A 19,861-nucleotide genomic window follows, 5' to 3' on the forward strand; every position below is an offset into this window, starting at 1 on the left:
ACCTTTCACGGACAAGAAATTGTTACAAAAGAAAGTACATACCTTTTAAACTGAAGTGGTTGTAGGAGGACGAGAAGAGAAGGAAACCACGTCTCGTGAGCTGTTCGTGTGCCTTTGTAAATACATATTCGAAACAGAAAATCGTGAGTATAATCACTACAGAAAATAATCACATAATAAAGGGTATATACGGTAAAGTGCGTATATACGTAGGTTAGACACGAAAGTAGGTACACAACAGACGATGTCAAACGGAGCTATCGGGGGATCGGAGCATTCGGGCGATCTCGGCTCCTGCCGATGTCCCACGAAGCGGACCGAAAGCAAAGCGCGCGGCAGACGGTCTTCGCGCGCCGAGCTATCTGGTTGGCACTCGCGTCGAGTCGGGCACTTGTATTCGAATTGACGTCGCACGTCTTTCGTATCTCGTTATATCCTCGTGTTTCACGTTGACCACGTTCGCGTCAGTTTCGTTACCGAGTTTTGTGCTCCGTTCGGTTGAAACGCGCGATTAAATCGCAGTTCGTTCCATCAAGGAAGTTAGACAGTGATTTTTTTGTGATGTGCATGGAATCGACAAGCCACTTCAAGATGACGATCACCTGGGTCTGTCTCATTGCCCTGTTGTGTTCTACGGCTGTTAAAGGTGAGTCAAAAGTTATACACACACTTTTATTTGATTAATTTACCGTTCTCGTGTAATTCTACGGTATATATATGCGTGTCTCGAGACATAACCTTAGCGTAACGGTTTTTTTCGGAGTTGCTCCGTGCGACCGTAGAACCATAGGCTCAATCGATCTATCGAAGCTTGGATTCTCGCATAAAAAATGGCGTATTAAAAGCGGGAACGATGTGACTAAAACGCGTTGTACTTTATCGTGAAACATTTTGTAACAAAGTAATTTTTAAGTGGTCACAGTGAAAATACGTAACGAATCAATCGCATTTCCAACCAGTTGTAGAAAATAGATGGTTATCGATGAACGTTGTGATAAATTGATATATAACTGCGTAATTCAATGACGATTCGTTTGATCCTAGATGTGTCTCAACGAAAGAGGTTAGTATTAAAAATCAGTTTAATTTTGTTGTGTCGTGATAGAAATACCGTTAAAAACATTATCGGCTCGTATCAATGAGATATCATTTTTGAAAACTTCAAATCTAATCTATAAGCGTTCATTGACTTCTTGTCGTACAAGATGATAGTCCCAATAATTCGTGCGGTCATTGTTAAGGTCAAACGATCTACACCGAGATCACGGCCGTATTAATTGAAAAGTAAACGTGAATGAAAGCGTTATTGGACCAATTCCCATCGAACTTCTCGAAATTCCAGTAAAGGGTTCAGGAACTTTCCCTGACTTCTTCCTCGTAAATTTAATACATTCGTAACTGATAAAGTTATCTCAGGATTATTTTCTAAAATAGATACCGCACGATCGTACCGTTCACGGATAGAAAGGAGGAGATTGGGAAATTGGAGATTCGAAGAAATTATTGACCACTTATCTGACTAGGGAAAACGTTCCGCGTGAATTATGATATCATGATAATAGAAGATTTATCATCTCGATGCTCCACTTTTACACATACACTATCTGTGATAATGTAACCGCATACCGTGATTATATCTTTCACTATTAACCGTAAGATTGACGTGTTTTATAACATGTATCCCCGTATAAGTAAAGAACAATAGCACGGTGTTACAATTTGTTTATTGTAACCGTAAGAAATCTATCCTTCTATCGGCTGCAATTTTCCGTCGCGATTTTCATAACATCTCGATTGACTTTGTCAGTTTTCGTGACGTTACCATTCCGTTGCTATTTACTTTTCCATCCGTCTATACATTTTCTAAGCTGGATCGATGCGCGATTACTGCGTATCAAATATTCAAGCGTCACGATCGTCGTCGATATGGTTTTTCTAACTGAAATATTAATACAGCTACAATTTAAGTGCGAAACGTTTTATCATCTTCGGTGATGTTTCAATATTTTACAGTCAGGAGAGTTTCTTGTTATTATTTATATGGATAAAATTTTTTACGATGTGAATTCTTCAATTGAAATTTTGGTGCTCTGAAGAAAAAAAAAAACTTGTTACTCTAGTTAAGGTCACGACATTCGGGTTTAGGGTATTTTTCGTTGATGGTTTATAAATTTTGTAGTGGCTGGATGGTATCTTGTTTGAATTCGATTACCATGCAAAACAGACCACCCCATTTTGGTCCCTTCGTTGTATTATTTTTCTCAGCCACGGTACAAAGTAAAACGAAATGGATACTTTTTCCTGGAAGTAGGTATAAAACGAGACGACCGTTTGGTATTTATCGATCTAAGCTTATGAATAACGCTTGGCATTAAGCAATACCAGCTTTTGTTGTTCCTTATAATAGAACGGCTAAAATAGTAACTCTTATTGCTTCACTCCTTTTTATCAGTTTTTTCTTATATAATTCAAGGATATCGTTCCGATTACAATGATATCCTTAATACCTGCATATACTTTATTGTTCCTCCTTCGTTTTTACGTAAACTCTCGAGTGTAGCTCGTTCGAACTTTTCAATTGAATCGATGAGTCAATGGTTGTACTAACAACGTCCAGCACGGTGAAACTCGCCTACTAATTAATGCTCCCGTTATATCATATTCGCACTCTCTATAAACTTTATTATCGATTCGAACGAGAAAGTTGAGACGAACGTTTCGCGTGACGAAGAATTTATTTAGCACGTCCGCGAACGCTGAGGCGTTATTTGGAGCGGGTAAAACAAAAATATCCAGAAAATTCGTCGTTGAACGCGTGCAAAATCAAGGTCGAAATATTATATATGAATCTTTGGCCACGTGCATGGCATCGTGGAGCACGAAGCAGGGATACGCCCCGCGTACTACCTGGAAAGTTTAAGGTCGTATTAACACGAAATACCTTTCGCTTTATGCGACTTGCAGTTAACACGAGTTTGCCTTGAGCCGTAAAGAAAGGTCGATGCAAATGGCACAATCGAAGTCGTTAAACATAGTACTTCATTTGAATGATATACATACCATTAGTGATGGAGTTCTTCTAGATATCTAATTCGATTAAGGATCGAAATTATTTCTTTTTTGTTGAAATGAAATATGTTTGTGTACGATAGGCTGATTCGAGCAATTACAGCCTCGTGACTTCACCACTTATCAAGGTGATCAAATATTTTAACAGCTTTGGATTATATACATAAGTTGATGTTCCGATACAAATATTCTTGTAGCCTATGTGGTATCTTTCTTTTTATAATTATATTATGCTATTATTCGTGTAATTACATTTTTATACTCCCAGGGAAACTATGAAACAATTAATATTTCAATATCTTCCTGTTGGTAGTAGATTACTTTTCTCGTCTGTAAGCTTGAAATATTTGGTTAAATTACGAAAATGCATATTAGTTACGTTAGAAATAATCGCGTTGGCGGGCGTGGTCATGATTCTTGGACGACACGAGCACGTCTTTTTACAAGAAGAATGCATCTCGATTCTAAAGATTCGGTGAGTCAACGTTGATCGATGAGCACGAGTCATCGGTCCAAGGATAAGGTCTGTAACATTTATCTTTTGCAGTGAACACGGCATTACCGTACGTCCGCACGGAATACGCTAGCTATACACGTACAGGTCGTTTCAGGGTCTAGATAATCCAGTTTCGTACCCACGCATACCAATAGCAGAGATGGTTAATGTACGACCTACGGTCGGTCAGAGACCCCATCAATTCGCTCGGTTATTCGAACGAAAATTACTGAGTTGAAAGGAAGAGATTTTATCTAAGCAATCAGCCTGCGAAATAACTAGGGAGACGTTCCTCTGGCATATTATTTAAAAAAAAAATATATATAGTCATTGTTTGAAGTTGTAATTTCAATTTCAAGAATCAGGTGCTTCGAATCTCATTAAAGCATGCACGAGTGTTTAATGAAATTCTGTGTTTTGTTCCTGTTGTGATAAAGATTGCGCAATTTACGTGCTCTTGAATGTATTACGGTTGGAGCAGTTATAAATGTCGGATAAGAAACTATCTTTGAACGTTACTCACTGAAGATAAATTTGAAAACAATCTTATCTTTCGCTTAGAAAGAAAATCGCGATCGTTATCGATACGTTGATAATATGTGTCGAAGCATGATTTTGTGTTCTAATTTTTTAACCTTATATGAATGCATTGAAACATTGCTTTAATTAATTACACGCACGGGTAATGCCATGCAATTATATAGTACAATTGTTTCTGAAGAATGTACACTGTGTCATTCAGTGTGCAATAAAATGTTCTAATTAACATGTTTTAATGAAACTATAGAGACTTTAAATAAAACACATTCTTGAATGCCTGTTCTGTTTGTCGCTTCTGGCATATTGTATTTTATTCGATTTTATATTTTTCACGTTTGCCACCCCACGATTCTTTTATATATTCAAATTAAATGAAAGTGTTATAAAAAAGCTTTGCAATTAACGTTTCAGTTATTCTTCGTTATTTCTGATAACTTTCTTCAAATTAATTTTACCAGACTAACGTCGTTATTTTGAAATAATAGTTTCTCGAACAAAGCTTCGACGTGGAACTTCATAATTAGTGGCAATAATGATAACAAGTTGTAAAGTAACCGGTTGATGAGTTTTCCGGTAGCTATGATTCTCGGTAAAATGATTCATCTGTTACACATCTACACGGTATGCAGCCTCTTACTCATTACATTCGTGAGCCATTAAATATACCTTTGCTTAATTATCACGTTTATCGTAATTTCCATCGTCAGATTCGAAGTTAAAATTAATAGCCTTGTATCTTAAACGCGACACAAAATACACGAACTCGATATTTGCATAGACATCCATCTATTCCGCTGGTACTTAGATGAATTAACGTGAAAGTACGCAACGTTTCGTCACAATTACGTTCTAGCGGTCGTTGACACGGTTCTCCTTCGACGAATTGTGCTGTCTCCGAGGCAACAAAGGGCTCGTGGGTTAAAGGCATTACTGTTACCGTCGACCCTCGTCGAAGGGCTCCGAAACGACCGTAAAGGCCAACCAGTGGTCACAGTTGTACGGATCGAAAGTCATTTGAAATGCGACGGAAAGAAGGTGAAACGTTCCATGAAGAAAAGTTACGTGGCAGGTGCGTTCTCCATTCGAATGTACACACGGGCGTGCCACTTTACACACGTTCACCTGGTGTAGGTGTCGGTTGAGAACTATTTATACACCTATGACGACCAACAGGTTCTCCTCGGGACAGGTTTCGGTACCTATTTTCGGTCCTTCTTCCCTACCTAAGCTCCTCAAATTACGTCCAACCGAAGCTCCTTTCTTTCTATACAAGGACTACTTTCGGCCCTATGTGATTAAATCGTATAATTAATTATGAACTCGATATCCGAGACTTGGACAATGTTAAATTTTTATCTAATTTTGAAAATTTTGAAAAATATACTTTTGGATGGTGTTATTTAGTTACAACTCTGTTAAGATAGACATGTACGGAAGAAGATTCACTCGTCCGTTGCTTGCAATCGAGTTAATTAAGTTTCCGCGATGCTTCGACGCGATAAACTCTTCTTCAATTGAATCAAACTGACACGGTTTCGTACAATTGCGTACGAGTACGCACAAGCGTTCAAATACAGCGTTCGAACGATCATTGTGCACGATATCGTCGTAATAAAGGTATTTATAGTTTGTACGAGTGCGCTGTTTAAGTGACGCGTACAGAGAATGGTATATACGAGTATCGCACTTGTACGCACCTGTGCACATGTGCGTCGGTGTATCGTCCGTTTCATACATCAAGATCCATGGTGTTGAACGTTTTCTAACGCGGCCGGACCGTTAAGCTGCCACGAAAATACGTAGTACCGTGTCGGGACGGTGTGCAGCCACGCATAATTAATGAAAATCGAGATTCACGGTGATATGCACTACTTGTGTACCCGTTCCCGTTGGGTCAACGTCCGTGGTTGACGATTTCACCGTTGATATCCCATGGTCGAAACGAAAGGGAGAGGGTTACACGCGGAAACCGTGATTCGCGGGAAAAAAAAACTATTGTTGAAGACCATTGTCGATTATAGATATTCAAATAGAGCGAACAGCTGCATGAAAAATTACTTTATACCACCACCGATTTGATGAATTATTGATAATAGCTATCCTGGTAAACAAGATAGAAATTTTATAGAGGTCAATGATAAACATTTTGTTACAGAATCAATTATGAAAGCAATCACAGGGAGCATAATGAAATAGTGTAAAAAGTTAATAACGCAATTTGGTGAAACTCGACAGAATTTTTAGTCACTTCATAGTGTAACAAATTCTATAGTAAATCGATGTCAAGTTTATATCTGTGAACAAGGACACTTTGAAATGAGGACAGAACATTACTAGACAATCGTTTTTAATGGTATTAGTTATCACTTACATGAAATCATTACCAGATAATGAACACTATGTAATTGCAGGGACAAGATAAACACAATTATTTTGTTCTTATGCTATGACGAAAAATCCATTGCTATTTATTTTTATTATACTTGAGATACTCTATAGTATTTGGTTATCGGTTCGTGTTTAATGCATTAAATGTATTGCTCCATTTCACCGTCATCTTGATCGAGGAAAGTTAAATTTCAATTTCCGTCGATACGTAGTTTCGTACACGATATACATACAACTTATTGTTAATGGATATTGATTCTGTCGTGACACACAGTTTCCGTAAGGTAACCGATTAGGAGGGACGGAAGTGAGTTGGTTGCTTAATCGATCGAACTTGATCAAAGAACAGAGGGCTAACTTAACAGCGTCAAACATTACGCACAATTCTCGCTAAGGGCTTGATTATTGTACGTGGCTAAAACAGATGAAAGGAGGATATTGACCCGTTCCTAAAGAGCACATGGTCACGGAAAGGGACCTCGTAAAGTGCACGCGAACCGAACGCTCGCAGACTCGCAACTTTCCCTCCTAATGATTACGCAATAGAATTCATTGTACGCAACTCCGTTACTCGTTGGTCTACTCGCTATTTCTCACCAGGAAAGATAGTACCTTTAAATTTTTACAATTTTTAAGTATTATTTTTTGGAAAGAGTTTGTAACAAAATTAACACCTTAGACATAAGATTCGCGCCTAATACGGAGCATTTATTTCAAATCTAATTAAAAAATGCAGAAGAAACTTTCATGCACCGTATCGTTATTTAATCCCTAAAATAGTAGACCATGAAATATTCTCAACAGTTTTCAACACTGATGAAAATTTCACATCCGACAAGCTAATATTTTAAAACAAATAACGACGCCATTAAAACATTGCTAGTTAAAGTTTATAACTTCCAGGGAAAAATATAAATAATATAAAAGTTTTTGTTTTATTCGGTAAAACAGCGAGACGCGTTATCGATAAAATTTAATTAGACCGTTTACCAAGCACGTGACCGGTCTTTGCTGAACGGTGTAATTAGACTTGCCGTGAAACCGCGGATTCCTCGACAGAATTCCAAGTCAATTATAGCCGTAACGCGACGTTTTTCGCAACCGTTTCGAATCAGTTTTCCTTGTCACGAATGGAATCGTGGAGTATACATACAGGCAGCTTGCCAAGTTTCCCTTTGATCAGGTTTTCGCGCGATATACCGCGCTGATTTCACGGACGACTCGCGGATTTTTTCACTTCCCGTACAAACATTTTCTCGATTGCCTAGGTGACGCGCGTAATCATCATCAGAATCAGATAATCCGACCGGCGAATCTTGATCGTGCTCAATGCACGGTTCCCATTGATTTTTAATTGAATTTTCATTCGGTTTCACGCGGTATAAACAGAAAGCGCCAACAAATCCCGATACGCACCGAGTGATACGGAAATTATAATGTACCGATTTACGGGAAAAAATACAAACGCTATTGCTCGTGCATTCAAGAGCAAATATATATTTGGTAATCGCTGTTATTGTTTCGAATTTTATTGTGTTTGTTATAACTATTCAGTATCCGGAGAACTGCAGATAAATATCGATCGGGTAATTTCAATTGCAAATGTAATTCGAATTCGATGTCTCTTTTTTACTATTCACTACGTTTTTTTTTTTTTTTTTTTTTCAAATATTAACTCGTTCGAAGCGAGTCCCGTTTCGACTTCGCGTTTTCCTCGATAAGATCGAGCGTGCTTAAAATCTAATTAAATGCACGATCACAATCCATGTGATTGTATCATTGAAAAGCCGCGTTTCATAACCGGTGCGCAAATGCCCTTCGAAGCGTACGCGGAAAACGTGTACCGTGTTATGGAAAATCAACATCTTGAAGCTTGTCGTTATCTAAAACTCGGTACGCTCGAGTTGACGGTAACTTTTATGCACTTTATTTCGTGAAATGTGTGTAACGGAGACACGCACGTGTTGCGTGTCAGCAGGAACCATGTAACCGTTATGGTTAGCGATGGCTTTTCTTCGTGAATTCACGAGCTTCTCGTACAAGACGGTGTGCAAGTCCCAAGAGAAACGAGTCGCCGCTTCAGGCTGCTTTCCCCTGGTAACGCCGGAAAATAACTTTTCCCCTGCCTTCCGCGTCTATTGCGAATCATTATGACGGATCTGCACGCGGCGTTAATAACCCCTGGACTTTATTACGTCGTCGCATATTAAATATTGAAAGTTCGATACAATCTCGTGACATAAAATAAAAATAACACGAATCAGCTCTTGCAGCGTATCAGTTTGATGCGAAAATTTTAATGAAAATGACTTCCAAGTCATCAGCGTGGAATTTATTATTTTTCTTGGAACAAGGTCGACGTCTATTGTTCTCGCGAACTTTCAGAGTTCAGTTAAAGTGCTGACGAGCCGGCCTTTGCTTCGATAGCCTCTACGTTACGCCCACGGTTTTCAATTGAATCCATTCACGGCGGTAATGCATGCTGGCCCGCACGAAATCCATTCCGTAAACGGTGCCCAGCGTGCTGGGTCACCGAATACATAATTCGAGTTATTAACCGACGAAGCGCATTGCTGATTCTGTCGCGTGACGATCGGCGTTAATCAAGGGATGAGGCCGGTCGGTAAAGAAACCGAGAGGAAGGAACAATTACGCGACGGTGGTCACAGAGAGCCACTGGCCGTTAATTAGTACGACCGAGTAATGGTCGTTAATCGCGTTTAATTCGACGTGTAGAACGCGCCGAGGGTTTGCGTGAGCAATTCGTTCTTATGCTTCGCCGTTGTAAGAACTCCTCGGGCGCCCGTGAATGATCCAGATACAAGCATAAATGTGTTTTTTGGCAACAGGATCTCGTATATCGTGCTTCATGAGAACGTAACCATCTTTCATATAGTTGCGACGAAGCGAAACTATCCTTAAAATTGGAGCTAAAGTATTGCCTCTAGTTTAATTAATCACATTTTGTAATTGTCACTGGTACAGTTTTTCGAGAAAAATTGTGTAAGTCTAAATTGTCTGCACGAGGGAAGGGAAGGAAATGTAGACTTACAGATCGGCGCAGTGTTATATTCCTCAGGGCTAGACCTCACGGGAATTGGAATCGACTGGGCCTCGTATATCAGTATTATTTTTCCGACAGAAAATCGATCAGCCGATTTGCCGTTACACGGTAAATCGCAAAATATGCCCGGCATAATTTAGAAGCATACGTATCGGGAAAAGGATTGCTTACGCAGAGCTGATACCGAAGTTTCCCTTCTCATTCCTCGAAACCCTACTATTTGTTTCCACCGCAGCGATAAACGCGGGAAACACGCATCCACGTAGCGTTGCCTCTGTATTATGTATAAATTGTTCCTTATTATTGGAACACGCAGCGTTCTTTTATTTAACTCTTCGGAGTGCCGTTGGTGCATTTTATATTCAGAAATACGTCCGACTGTTAACAGCTAATTCAAAATATTATTTTACCGAAATAGAAATGACTCGGAAAGAATGTCGCATAAATTAGAATCGTCCTTGATTCCTTGTTCGGCAAGTTCGCAAGAAACGTTTCTAAATTCTCGTGGGGAACGAGCGAAATTATTTAGACGAGACTTGCCCCGGGGTCAATTTTGACCGACCAAGCCCAGTAATTCCTTGCGTCGATCTCGGCCAGGCTGATTCATACGTTCCAGTTGCATCTGATAAATTAGCACCGTTAGGTTGTTAGCCGGTTCTCGGTCAGTGTCGGAAAGTTCCTGATGTTGGAGGCGAAAAGACGAGCGAAAGAAAAAGGAGAAGCGGAAAGAACAACGAAGTATCGTCGTTTCTTCGTTTTCTACGTGGAGTAAGGTGTATCTCCGCGTGCCACACCACGATGAAAGTCGTGACTTTGCTTCTTTTTTTTTTTCTTACTCTGATACTTCCTCATTTGTCGCAACGACCAAGTCGCGATGGAACTCGATTTAGAACTTGCCGTTTCTTCTTTCAAACGAACGTAATTGCCTTTCCTCCTTTCGCGATTCGATGTTTTTTCGACCCTCCAAAGGGATACTATCGATGTTTCGTTATCATTAAAACGGATAAAGTTTATTTGATCCACGAAAAGTTCATTGCGAAATAATCGATTTCAAATATCAGACCTCCTTTTTTGTTATATGTGGTAATGTAAGTTCTAGTTGCTACATTTATGTCTGCGATTCAGTCGTTTTAATCGTTTTCTGAGTTACGTTGCACAGGTTTCATTATCGATAAAGGTCATTTCCTACACGTGACGTACTCTTTTTGCGAAACCGATAAAACACGTTCTTGCTATTATCGGTATCACTCGTTGTAAAGTAGCTCATCGATTCTCGCGAATTGCAACGCCATGATATTTTCAGCACCTGAACATTCTCGCAGCAAATTACGCGGGCGGATCGCACGATTGCGCTTTCATTTATTTTCATACATAAATTGTAATCATGATAATTAATGCCGTTGTTATTACACGCCGGTGGATCATGCCTTATTACCGTCGCATGTATTCGTAGCGCGTTTGGAAAGACACGATTGCAATTAGCAAAAATCGTGACGATCCAGTGAATCGATCCCGATGAATATTAAACTTGGTGATTACTCGAGTACTTTATTATGCAATTAGAAGCCGCGAAACAACAAAGCAATCAGATTTCACAGAGATGACAATTGGCGATTCGATTGCGTAATTCGCAGCCAGGATTTTCCACGCTACTGATTTCGTGTCATGGCGAGTCCCGCGAGCTACAGCATCTTCTCTCGTTATTTCTGCTAGAAAGAGTTGAAGCGAAAATTGAAACGAAAATTGATCACATCGTTCCATTATTCGAAGACGTGTTTTATTTCTCCTAGTATCCTACAGAACTGCACGATCGATGCAATTTTTCCACGGAGTCGTCCCTCGGTGCTCGTCCTTTTTTCAATTTCTACCCCGATACAGTGGATCGCATTATTCTCGTTAATCTACGCTTCGCGTGCTGGAATTACGTGCCCCTGGCTCCAGTAATTCCTTACATTTCGAGCGTTTTACGATTTCAACGGTTTTGCGAACCGGTAAAAATCGTTTCTCGATACACGGATGGATTTCCGTGTCGTTCCGTCGGCTCACGAATACGCTACCGCCACCGGATACGCGTTTCGTGAGCAAAATTACCGACGACTTCGCGCGTTCCATCACGAGCCAGTTAGTTATGCTCAAGATTCATCGAATATTTACCACCTATGTACGTGTATGTAACAATGAAACTTTGAGCGACCTTACTTTTCTTTAATATTCTAACGGTAATTTGACGGAGGGTTCTTTGAACCATCTGGTAAATTTCATTCTATCGTTGTACAAAGACACGTTCCTCAGATTGTAACTCCTCGAACGTCTCGGACGAGCAGCGTTTCTTAAGGTTAGAGTTAAAATGAGCGAAGTGGTTGAAGGTATAAAAGTACACGCCTACGCGTCGATCCGCGATTCACTTCACGGGTTCTTCGTCTTCCATGGATACACCCCTTCCTCCTTCAGACGTTAATAAAGTCTTCTGTCTCCTGTTCGTGCCCGAAAGCTGGTGAATTTCCATCCCTCCAGCCATTCTTCTTCCAGCAATGTTCCTTTCCATCCTCTAGACGATCTTCTCTCTTTTCTCTTGCCTCTCTCTCCTTCGTCTCGTTCTTTCTCTCCTCCTACGTTCCGCATCGACTCTCTTGCTCTCGCTGGACCATCCATTGCGATCATAGATCTGCATCGTCGGCGATAGAGACGGTGTGCAGCTCGTAATTACCCCGTCGCTAGTGCACTCGAGAGGCCACTAGCCTACCACCACCGATCGGACACTTTCACACCGAGTTGCACAGACACACAGACAGGGAAACGAACGAAGCCCTGAGCGCAGACGACGGTGTCTCTAGTACACATAATGCGGGCCACATCCCCTAACGGAGATCTATGAGAGAATCCTGGTCAATTACCTGCTCCATTCGAACCACCAAATCCTACGGTTGGAAGATTTAAGCGGATGCTCGGGATATCAATGTATAAGACGGGCCACGAAGTTTAAGCACCTTCGACCCGGATGAACGGCTCACTGACGCTGACAAATATCGAACAGCCGGGATGTAGTTCGCGAAATTTCGACCGGATGAGAATACGAATCGTAGCGCGACGGTAAACTGATTTCAAATTCTCAAGCGTAACATAAACGATTAATTCAATGCCTTTGTCGCTTCGTGACTTTGACGTGTACGTTTCTGCGTTAGCATTCTTTAGTTAATTTCCAATTGAAGTTTCTCATATATGATCCATTCGGTAATACGTTGATTCTATGAATTGTACGTGCATCAAAGTGTTAGGACGAATGTTGTATCGAGGTCGTCGACCGGGAAGACGATATTTGCCCTGACTTGACCCTAGCGAGAAACGGATCCTCGTTTCGGCCTCGGGAAACGAAAGAGGGAACAAAGCGAGGGAGTAAGAGGAGGCTCACTTTTACCCGTGATCGTTATACTTCCTGGAACCTTCGCGAAGGTACCAGCAAGGAAAGCCGGTCGACGAGTTCAAGGCTGCTTATAGGGTTCAATGATCCTCGAAGCGGGGTCCACTCTTTGCCAGCAGTCAGACACTTAGAAGAAGCATTAGTTATTTACGAGAAATAGTACGCTACCCCTCAGGAAATAACGCGTGTTGCTATTATTAAGCTACCTGCTTTCTTTCGTTACTGCGCGGGACAACGCGGTCTTTGATAATTCCCGATAATTCCTCGTTATTCTTTCATGGTCAAGTAATGACTTTCGACGAGAAGTTTCTTGGAACGCGTACCGTTAACGGACTACAAATATTGAATAGTGATGGTTCTAAAACCGTTTTGCGTTATATTCGTTGTATCTATTTTTCGATGAAACATTCAGTTTTCAATTTTCGTTAACATTGTACACAGAATCGAAGAAGGAGTGTAATATTTTTCCAAATGTTCGTTTTCGAAATTCCACGTAACGCAGGATACTTCTCGGCGAGCAGCGTGCTCCAAAGAGTCTGGAACTGGGATACGAAAGGATTCGAAGCGATGTAGCGTCGGGCGTAATATTGTGTTGTTGCGGTCAACTCGGTCCGTGTGGGTTTACGTGAATCGAACGTAAAGCTGAAGAAAGAGGTAAGCAGGAGAGAAAGAGAAGAGTGGCGGCCAGGTTGGCCAGGTAAGACCGGTCGAACAGGTTTCTTGGGTCGAGTAGGCGAAAGCCTGTACTCCGTTAGCCTCTTTCTTTGCCTCCACGTTGGCTGGACTCTCGAGAGAACCTCTCGGACACCTCCGCTCTCTGTGTATCCACGAATGCTCGTTGGGAATCGTCGGGGAATATACCGTACACCGTGACTGCGATGTTTACAGCTGACAATAATGAATCCTCGGCCGTAAAGTAAGATAAAAGTACCCGAGGGAGTATTTCCGAGACGCACCTTGAAATATCGAGCGTTACAATGTACTCTACCGTTCACGAGTGTTAGGTCGCTTATAAAATTACTCTCCGTACAAATGTTTCAAATTATTAAAATGGAAGGTTGATTTAATTCAATATAAAGTAATAAAAATATAAAAATTCTTATGACGTTGCATCGGTCAGCCGTAAATTGCAGTTTCACAATAAAAAACTGGACGTTTCCAACTCGTACTCTGATTTTTTTTATAACTACATATCACTGATAGCTGTACACGAGACGTTTACCGCAGTATTTCTACGTGTCATACGTTGCATCTAAACTTTTCTGACTGCTCGTCGAGGCGTTCTTTTTCGGGAAACTTGCCAGGATCGCTGTTTATAAACGTGTTCGGGGACGACGTTACCCTAGACTCTGGTAACAGGAAGGGAATCTTCCTTTTTGACGGACGTTGGCGAGCTGTTCGGCGACCGGACAACCCGTACATTTCTCTTTCCCGTAGCGAACCGAAGGGAACGTGCCGGTTTATCGGATCCTTGACGGGTTAACTTATATTCTCGCGGTGTATCGCCGTGGTAATACGGTAGCCGGGTCGTGTTTCTTTTTCTTGCCGTTAAAAAGTTGCCAGCCAATCGCGACGTGGACGAAGGATTCCTTGCGAATTTCCACGAACGTGCTCCGTTCGGAGTGTTCGTTTCGCCAAGATCGAGGGCCAAGCAAAAGATCAGAAGCACAGATTCGAAGGAACTTCTGTTCTACCCTGGTGTGTATCAAGGGATGTTGGTAGTTTGGCGAGTCGATTTTGCAGACAAGACCGTATGACAAAGAGAAGATCGTAAAAAGATCTTGAACTGGACCAAATGAAACCTTCTCGTCGGCTGTGACTCGCTTATCTAGACGATGTCGAACGACAAGCCGAGTCTTTTATCGCCGAGTCTTTCGTTTACAAAACGGTTCAAGCTGAAACGAAGAAGATTGTTCGGTGTTTCGGTAAAGACACTCTCCTCGTTGACTTCCTCCCCCGCGTTCTGCACCATTGATCAGGAACGAAAGACACCGTGGAACTATACGATATGCGATCGAATGGTCGTTGGTATCGAGAAACGTGAAATTTACTGGTACGTCGATGCAGAAACTCGTTTTGACCTGAGGTTTAAGCTTGCCTTAACATCCAGCCACTTGGACGGTGGTCCGACCACCTTTTGCCTGGCTACACAGTTTTCATTGCTCGTTCCTCCTTATTCTTTTTCTCATTCTTTTCCGTTTCGTTGGCAAAACACCTTATGATCCTATATTTATAGTTTACGAACGTCACGCGGTATCTTTATAGTCAGCCTTTCCTACAGATGGATGGTTCTTAATTTTTCCCTGTTAATTGAAAACTTCTAGCACAGACGAGTTTATGATAGTAGGAAGTTTCAGCGCGTTGGTTGTAGCCACGGATAAGATAAGAAGTTACGTGGCCTGTCGGCGATAACTTGAAAGCATCGTTCGTGTATTTTCCATGGTCTCTTCCCGGCAAAAACACGCGGTTCCAGGTCGAACTTGGGCAAAGTGGACGCAACGTAGCAGCGTCTCCTGGTCCGGGAGCGTAGCCAGAATTTCTGTTTACAAACCGGGAAAAATGGCTAAGAAGAGCTTACGGTGGAAAAGTTTTTCATTATTTTTATTCCTTCTTTTTTCGCGTCGGTGCCTTTTACTTGGAAATTCTTATCGCGTCGAGGGGTGTATCTTATCAATTTGCCGAAAGATACTTTTGTTCGTGTTCGCAAGAACGTGCGAAGATTTATCTCGCGTGCTTGCTGCGCGTTTATCGCCGATATTAATCGGGTAATTTGTATTAAATTGATCGCTTCCATCGAAACCGGTTAACGTTTCCATTGGTTTATACTCGCGGTACAGTTAGCAGCGTGCCACGGGTATATTGATTTCAGTGGTATTCAAATAAAAACGAACCTTCTCTTGTGAAACGTGTTTTTAAGAGAATAGCTTTATATTCAAACGTCGGTATTCGCGAATTAATAAATTATTTACGCTTACATCTGATCTTGAATGAAAGCAGCATCGGAATTGATACCAGGTTACTTTTTAATGCTTTCAATCCGAAATTTCAACCTTCCAAACTTTTCCATAGCCGTCCATCAATGTATATTTAAAGCACGGACTCGAGAAGTTTCGTTTACGAAATTTCGACTCGTTCTACGGTGTAACGAGCTTCGAAAGTTTACCGTAAAATATCCTTGCTGTCGAATTAAAAAGTAAAAGGTAGACTTTAAGTGGTAGCCCGTAAAACGCGTTGTGTAGGAAACTTTCTCCTCGAGTTAGTCAGCAGCTTTTTCCAAGCTTCCTAATAGAGTCGCAACAGATCGTTCTCAAGAGATCGGTCAATTGTTTCTGCCAGTTCGCACGCATCGATTTATGTTCCGAACATGCCGCGATTGTAAACGGCTCCAACCGGCTGCGGACTCTTTAATTTTCGTGTATTTAGAGCGGCACACGCGGCGGCTGGTGATTTCGTTGAAAATTCAACCGTCTGGTACGAAGTAGGAAAGTTTTGAGTCTACTTGGCTCGTAATAATTACGATTGTTCCGATAACCCTTATTCAGTCGTGTTGAGAAGTTTCGCGTGCTCGTTGTTGCATTCGTACGATCATTGTCGTGCACAAAACACAGGTAGGAGGTATACCCGCGCTCGAATCTGGGATTTCTGTACGATTTATAAATAGAATTTCAAGTCCAACTTTATCACATTCCAGTGAATTATACATTGCGAAGCATAATTCAGTAGTTACGGTCACTTCCTGTTGGAAGTTTCTCGTGACCAGGAACTTAAAATTTAGATTCATCGGTAAAAGCGTCACGGCGAAGGTGAACGTTCATAAATTCTCTTAATTAATCAGACTGGACACAGTTTCCCCGTTGAGTTACGCGTGTAGGTAACTTGGAACGAGAACGAGCGCTGATAGCCGAGAAATATTGTAACGGAGTTCTCAGTGGGACAACGGTGTAATTTCATCCCTCGCGAGACGCTTGTATACGCGTACGCATACAAAGTAGCTAGAGCACATGAAATTGTTACTCGGAGTTCGCAACGGTGAACCGATTTCCGGTATCTCGAAGCTCCACCGGTGTCGGGTCTCTCCCGCCTTCCTGTCGTCCGTCGAAGCCGTTCTCCGAACGCGTTCCAAGACGATTCCAGGGGAGATTTGCTGCGTAATAAACTCACCGCGTCCCTTTCTCGAAGTTCCTCGAGGAGGACCAGTCGTGGACCGCATAATAAATTGCGAAAGATCCTACGCCCGCAACCTTCGTCGTTGCATGACGCGGTTAAGGTAGACGTTGTGTTAGAGGAACAAGGAGGAAAGATCGGACTTGTGAATCATACGAAAGTTCTCTCGGGTTCAGCGGTAGCCGTTCTTTGGATCTTTTGAATTCTTCTCGAATGAATCGCTGATTTTCGGCGGTCTTTTGCAATCGGATCGAAGGAAATATTATTCCAAGTATTACAAACCGAGGGGTTAATTTTGCATTTAAAATAGTAATTAATCTTGTTAAATATTATTGCACGATACACGATTATTTTTCATGATTCTGAAGAATATATTTTTGAAGGCAACGAAACTATCGAGTTTAACCGTAAAGCGAGGAGAATCAATGCTTCGGTATTCTGTCATTTGTATTCCTCTTGCGAACTGACAATTTCTATCTGATAAATTTTCGAGTCAGCCCCGATCGGTCGTTTCCGAATTGGCTTGAAAGCGAAGCCGGGAGCAGGAGGCGAAGGAAAATGGTTGTTAGGGGTGCACTCGGAGGTCCACGGTTCCGACGTCGTCGAAGATCTTTCGAATAGCCTCGTTGCATGCAAATGAATCGGTAGCCATCCACGATATCTAACCAAAGTCGAACAGAACATTGAAGATTCGATCAGAAGCCGAGAACGTTTGTCGCGCGTGAGACGAATTAGTAGACGAATCAGGAACTGGTTGCCGGGTCACGTTCTTCCTCTATTGCTGACACGCGATTCGTCGAAACATCGAACGAACGATGCCACCTGCGGGAACTGTTTCTACACCTGTCGCAAAAGGTGCAGCAAAGAATAGGCGACGACGACGACGAGTCATGCTTGAGTCGCCTTTGTAATTTCCCACGGATCGGAAACCACCTTTCGAACGTCGCTCTAGATACTAATGAAACATTATAGACTCTTCGAACCTGTTCTCAGTGTAAACACAAATTGGAACATCGATGCATTTAATTATATCATTAATTAACCGACTTTGAAAAAGGAGGAGGTTACTCAATTCGATCAGTATTTTTTTTATGTATGTTTGCTGATTACTCTAAGACAGATGGACTTTTATTGCAAAAAACGTAATGTTTCATTTTTTTCTAGAATAACGACGTTTACACTTTCCAATTGTTTGTTCATTTATAATTAACTGTCGAACAGCCGTCTTGGAGATTTCTATTGTTATCCTCCTATCGTATAACAGCCAAGTTATGGTATATCGCATTTACTGCAAGCATGTCGGGTTAACGCGTCTCCGGAAGTTCATAACAGCATGCGCAGCTTGCGCTTTCGGCAGATGAACTTTCCGGTTAACAGGTTGATAAACTCGCTTCTAATATTAGCGAAATAGCGTTATCTTGGTATTAGGTTGAACCCGATATTCAGAAGTTTAGCATTAATACTGAATGCAATTACGAGAATCTCGTTACGAATCAAATGATGCTGCAATCCGATGAAGCTTAATGACGGGTAATGGGATCGATCGTAGAAAGACACGAATTTAATCGAGGCTACGGTACCGATCGGCAAACGGCTAATTGATCGGCATTCGCCTCGGAGACTCGTTATTTCGACATTCCTACAGTTTCAACATTCCGCGAGATTGCGCACGAAGGTGTAGACTTAAAAAAGAAACCGATCTCCGGGACCTGTTTCAACGACATCCATCTCGGTGCAGCATCCGAAGAAGTAAACGACCGTCATGCTCTGCCATTTGTAACGCGACAAACTCTCACGATTCGCGGAGACGTTTGCAACGAGATACGTTCGCGAAGGTGGCCGTGTTTCATTCCCTCGTTTCTACACAGGCCTGCTGTCTTATTGTACCGTTCGTTCTTTACGTTCGACGAGTTCGTAGCTGTTCTAGCGGGAACCGCGAGAAAGTGTTTCCTTTCGTTACCTTGTTTTCCACGCTTCGAGGATAATCCGCGAGGTACCGTGCGTACCTGGAATATAACGGGTGGAACAATGAATAAAGGAGAAAGGCGGACAACTGGGAGTATTCTGCCCCGAGCTATCCATTATTCTAATTTCTTGCCAGGCTGTGATTCCTGGAATTTATATGGAACAGAATATACAATTCATGGATAGAAAATAGACGTGTACGTGTAGGATGAGCTAGTACATATTGTAATTATTATTAAGATGAATATTTAATATTTCAGTTAAAAATATGTTTTATTAATATTTAAATAGGTACTTGGCTGTGAGAGAATTTTTTTGCTAGTAAAATATGCAAGTTACGTATACTTGAAAATAAATCTTTAAAGCCTTTTAAATTCATATCAGTAGTTTTCAAGATTTGAATCGCCAGTGATTTTCATGGTAATTAACGTGTTAGCTAAAGATTCGATAGAAATTTATGACACCATCGTTCCAATGTTTGTTCGTAATGTCTCATTCATGAGGTTAACACTATTTGTCGTTTTTATGAACGTTTGAAGGTTTGCACGTGATAAGTGGGGAAAAGGATTGCGTATACCTCAGCCGTTCGAATTCCACGAGCGCGGAATGCGCGAATGCAATGATTACGTTACCTAGACTGGTAAAACCGAGTGCATTTTTTTGTGGCAACCCCGATGCATTTAAAAATATATTTGAAAATCGAACGTGGCCGCGTATCGATACGGAATGTTTTTTCTCGCGTAATTCTTGACTGGTT

At 41.4% G+C, this 19,861-nt stretch overlaps 1 protein-coding gene across 3 annotated transcripts in view; it reads left to right on the forward strand.

Annotated features, from left to right (window-relative positions):
• The first annotated feature begins 350 nt into the window (after nt 1–350).
• The window catches only part of LOC114872059 (fasciclin-3), a 261,816-nt gene continuing 242,305 nt past the window's right edge, over nt 351–19,861 (forward strand). For all 3 annotated transcript variants that reach the window (XM_029178823.2, XM_029178824.2, XM_029178827.2), the window contains exon 1: nt 351–646. In XM_029178823.2, coding sequence (XP_029034656.1) covers nt 562–646 — 85 coding nt within the window. In that variant the 5' untranslated portion in view covers nt 351–561. The remainder of the gene's footprint in view (nt 647–19,861) is intronic.

Source organism: Osmia bicornis, chromosome 2 (genome assembly GCF_907164935.1).
Source record: "Osmia bicornis bicornis chromosome 2, iOsmBic2.1, whole genome shotgun sequence".
NCBI lineage: Eukaryota > Metazoa > Arthropoda > Insecta > Hymenoptera > Megachilidae > Osmia > Osmia bicornis.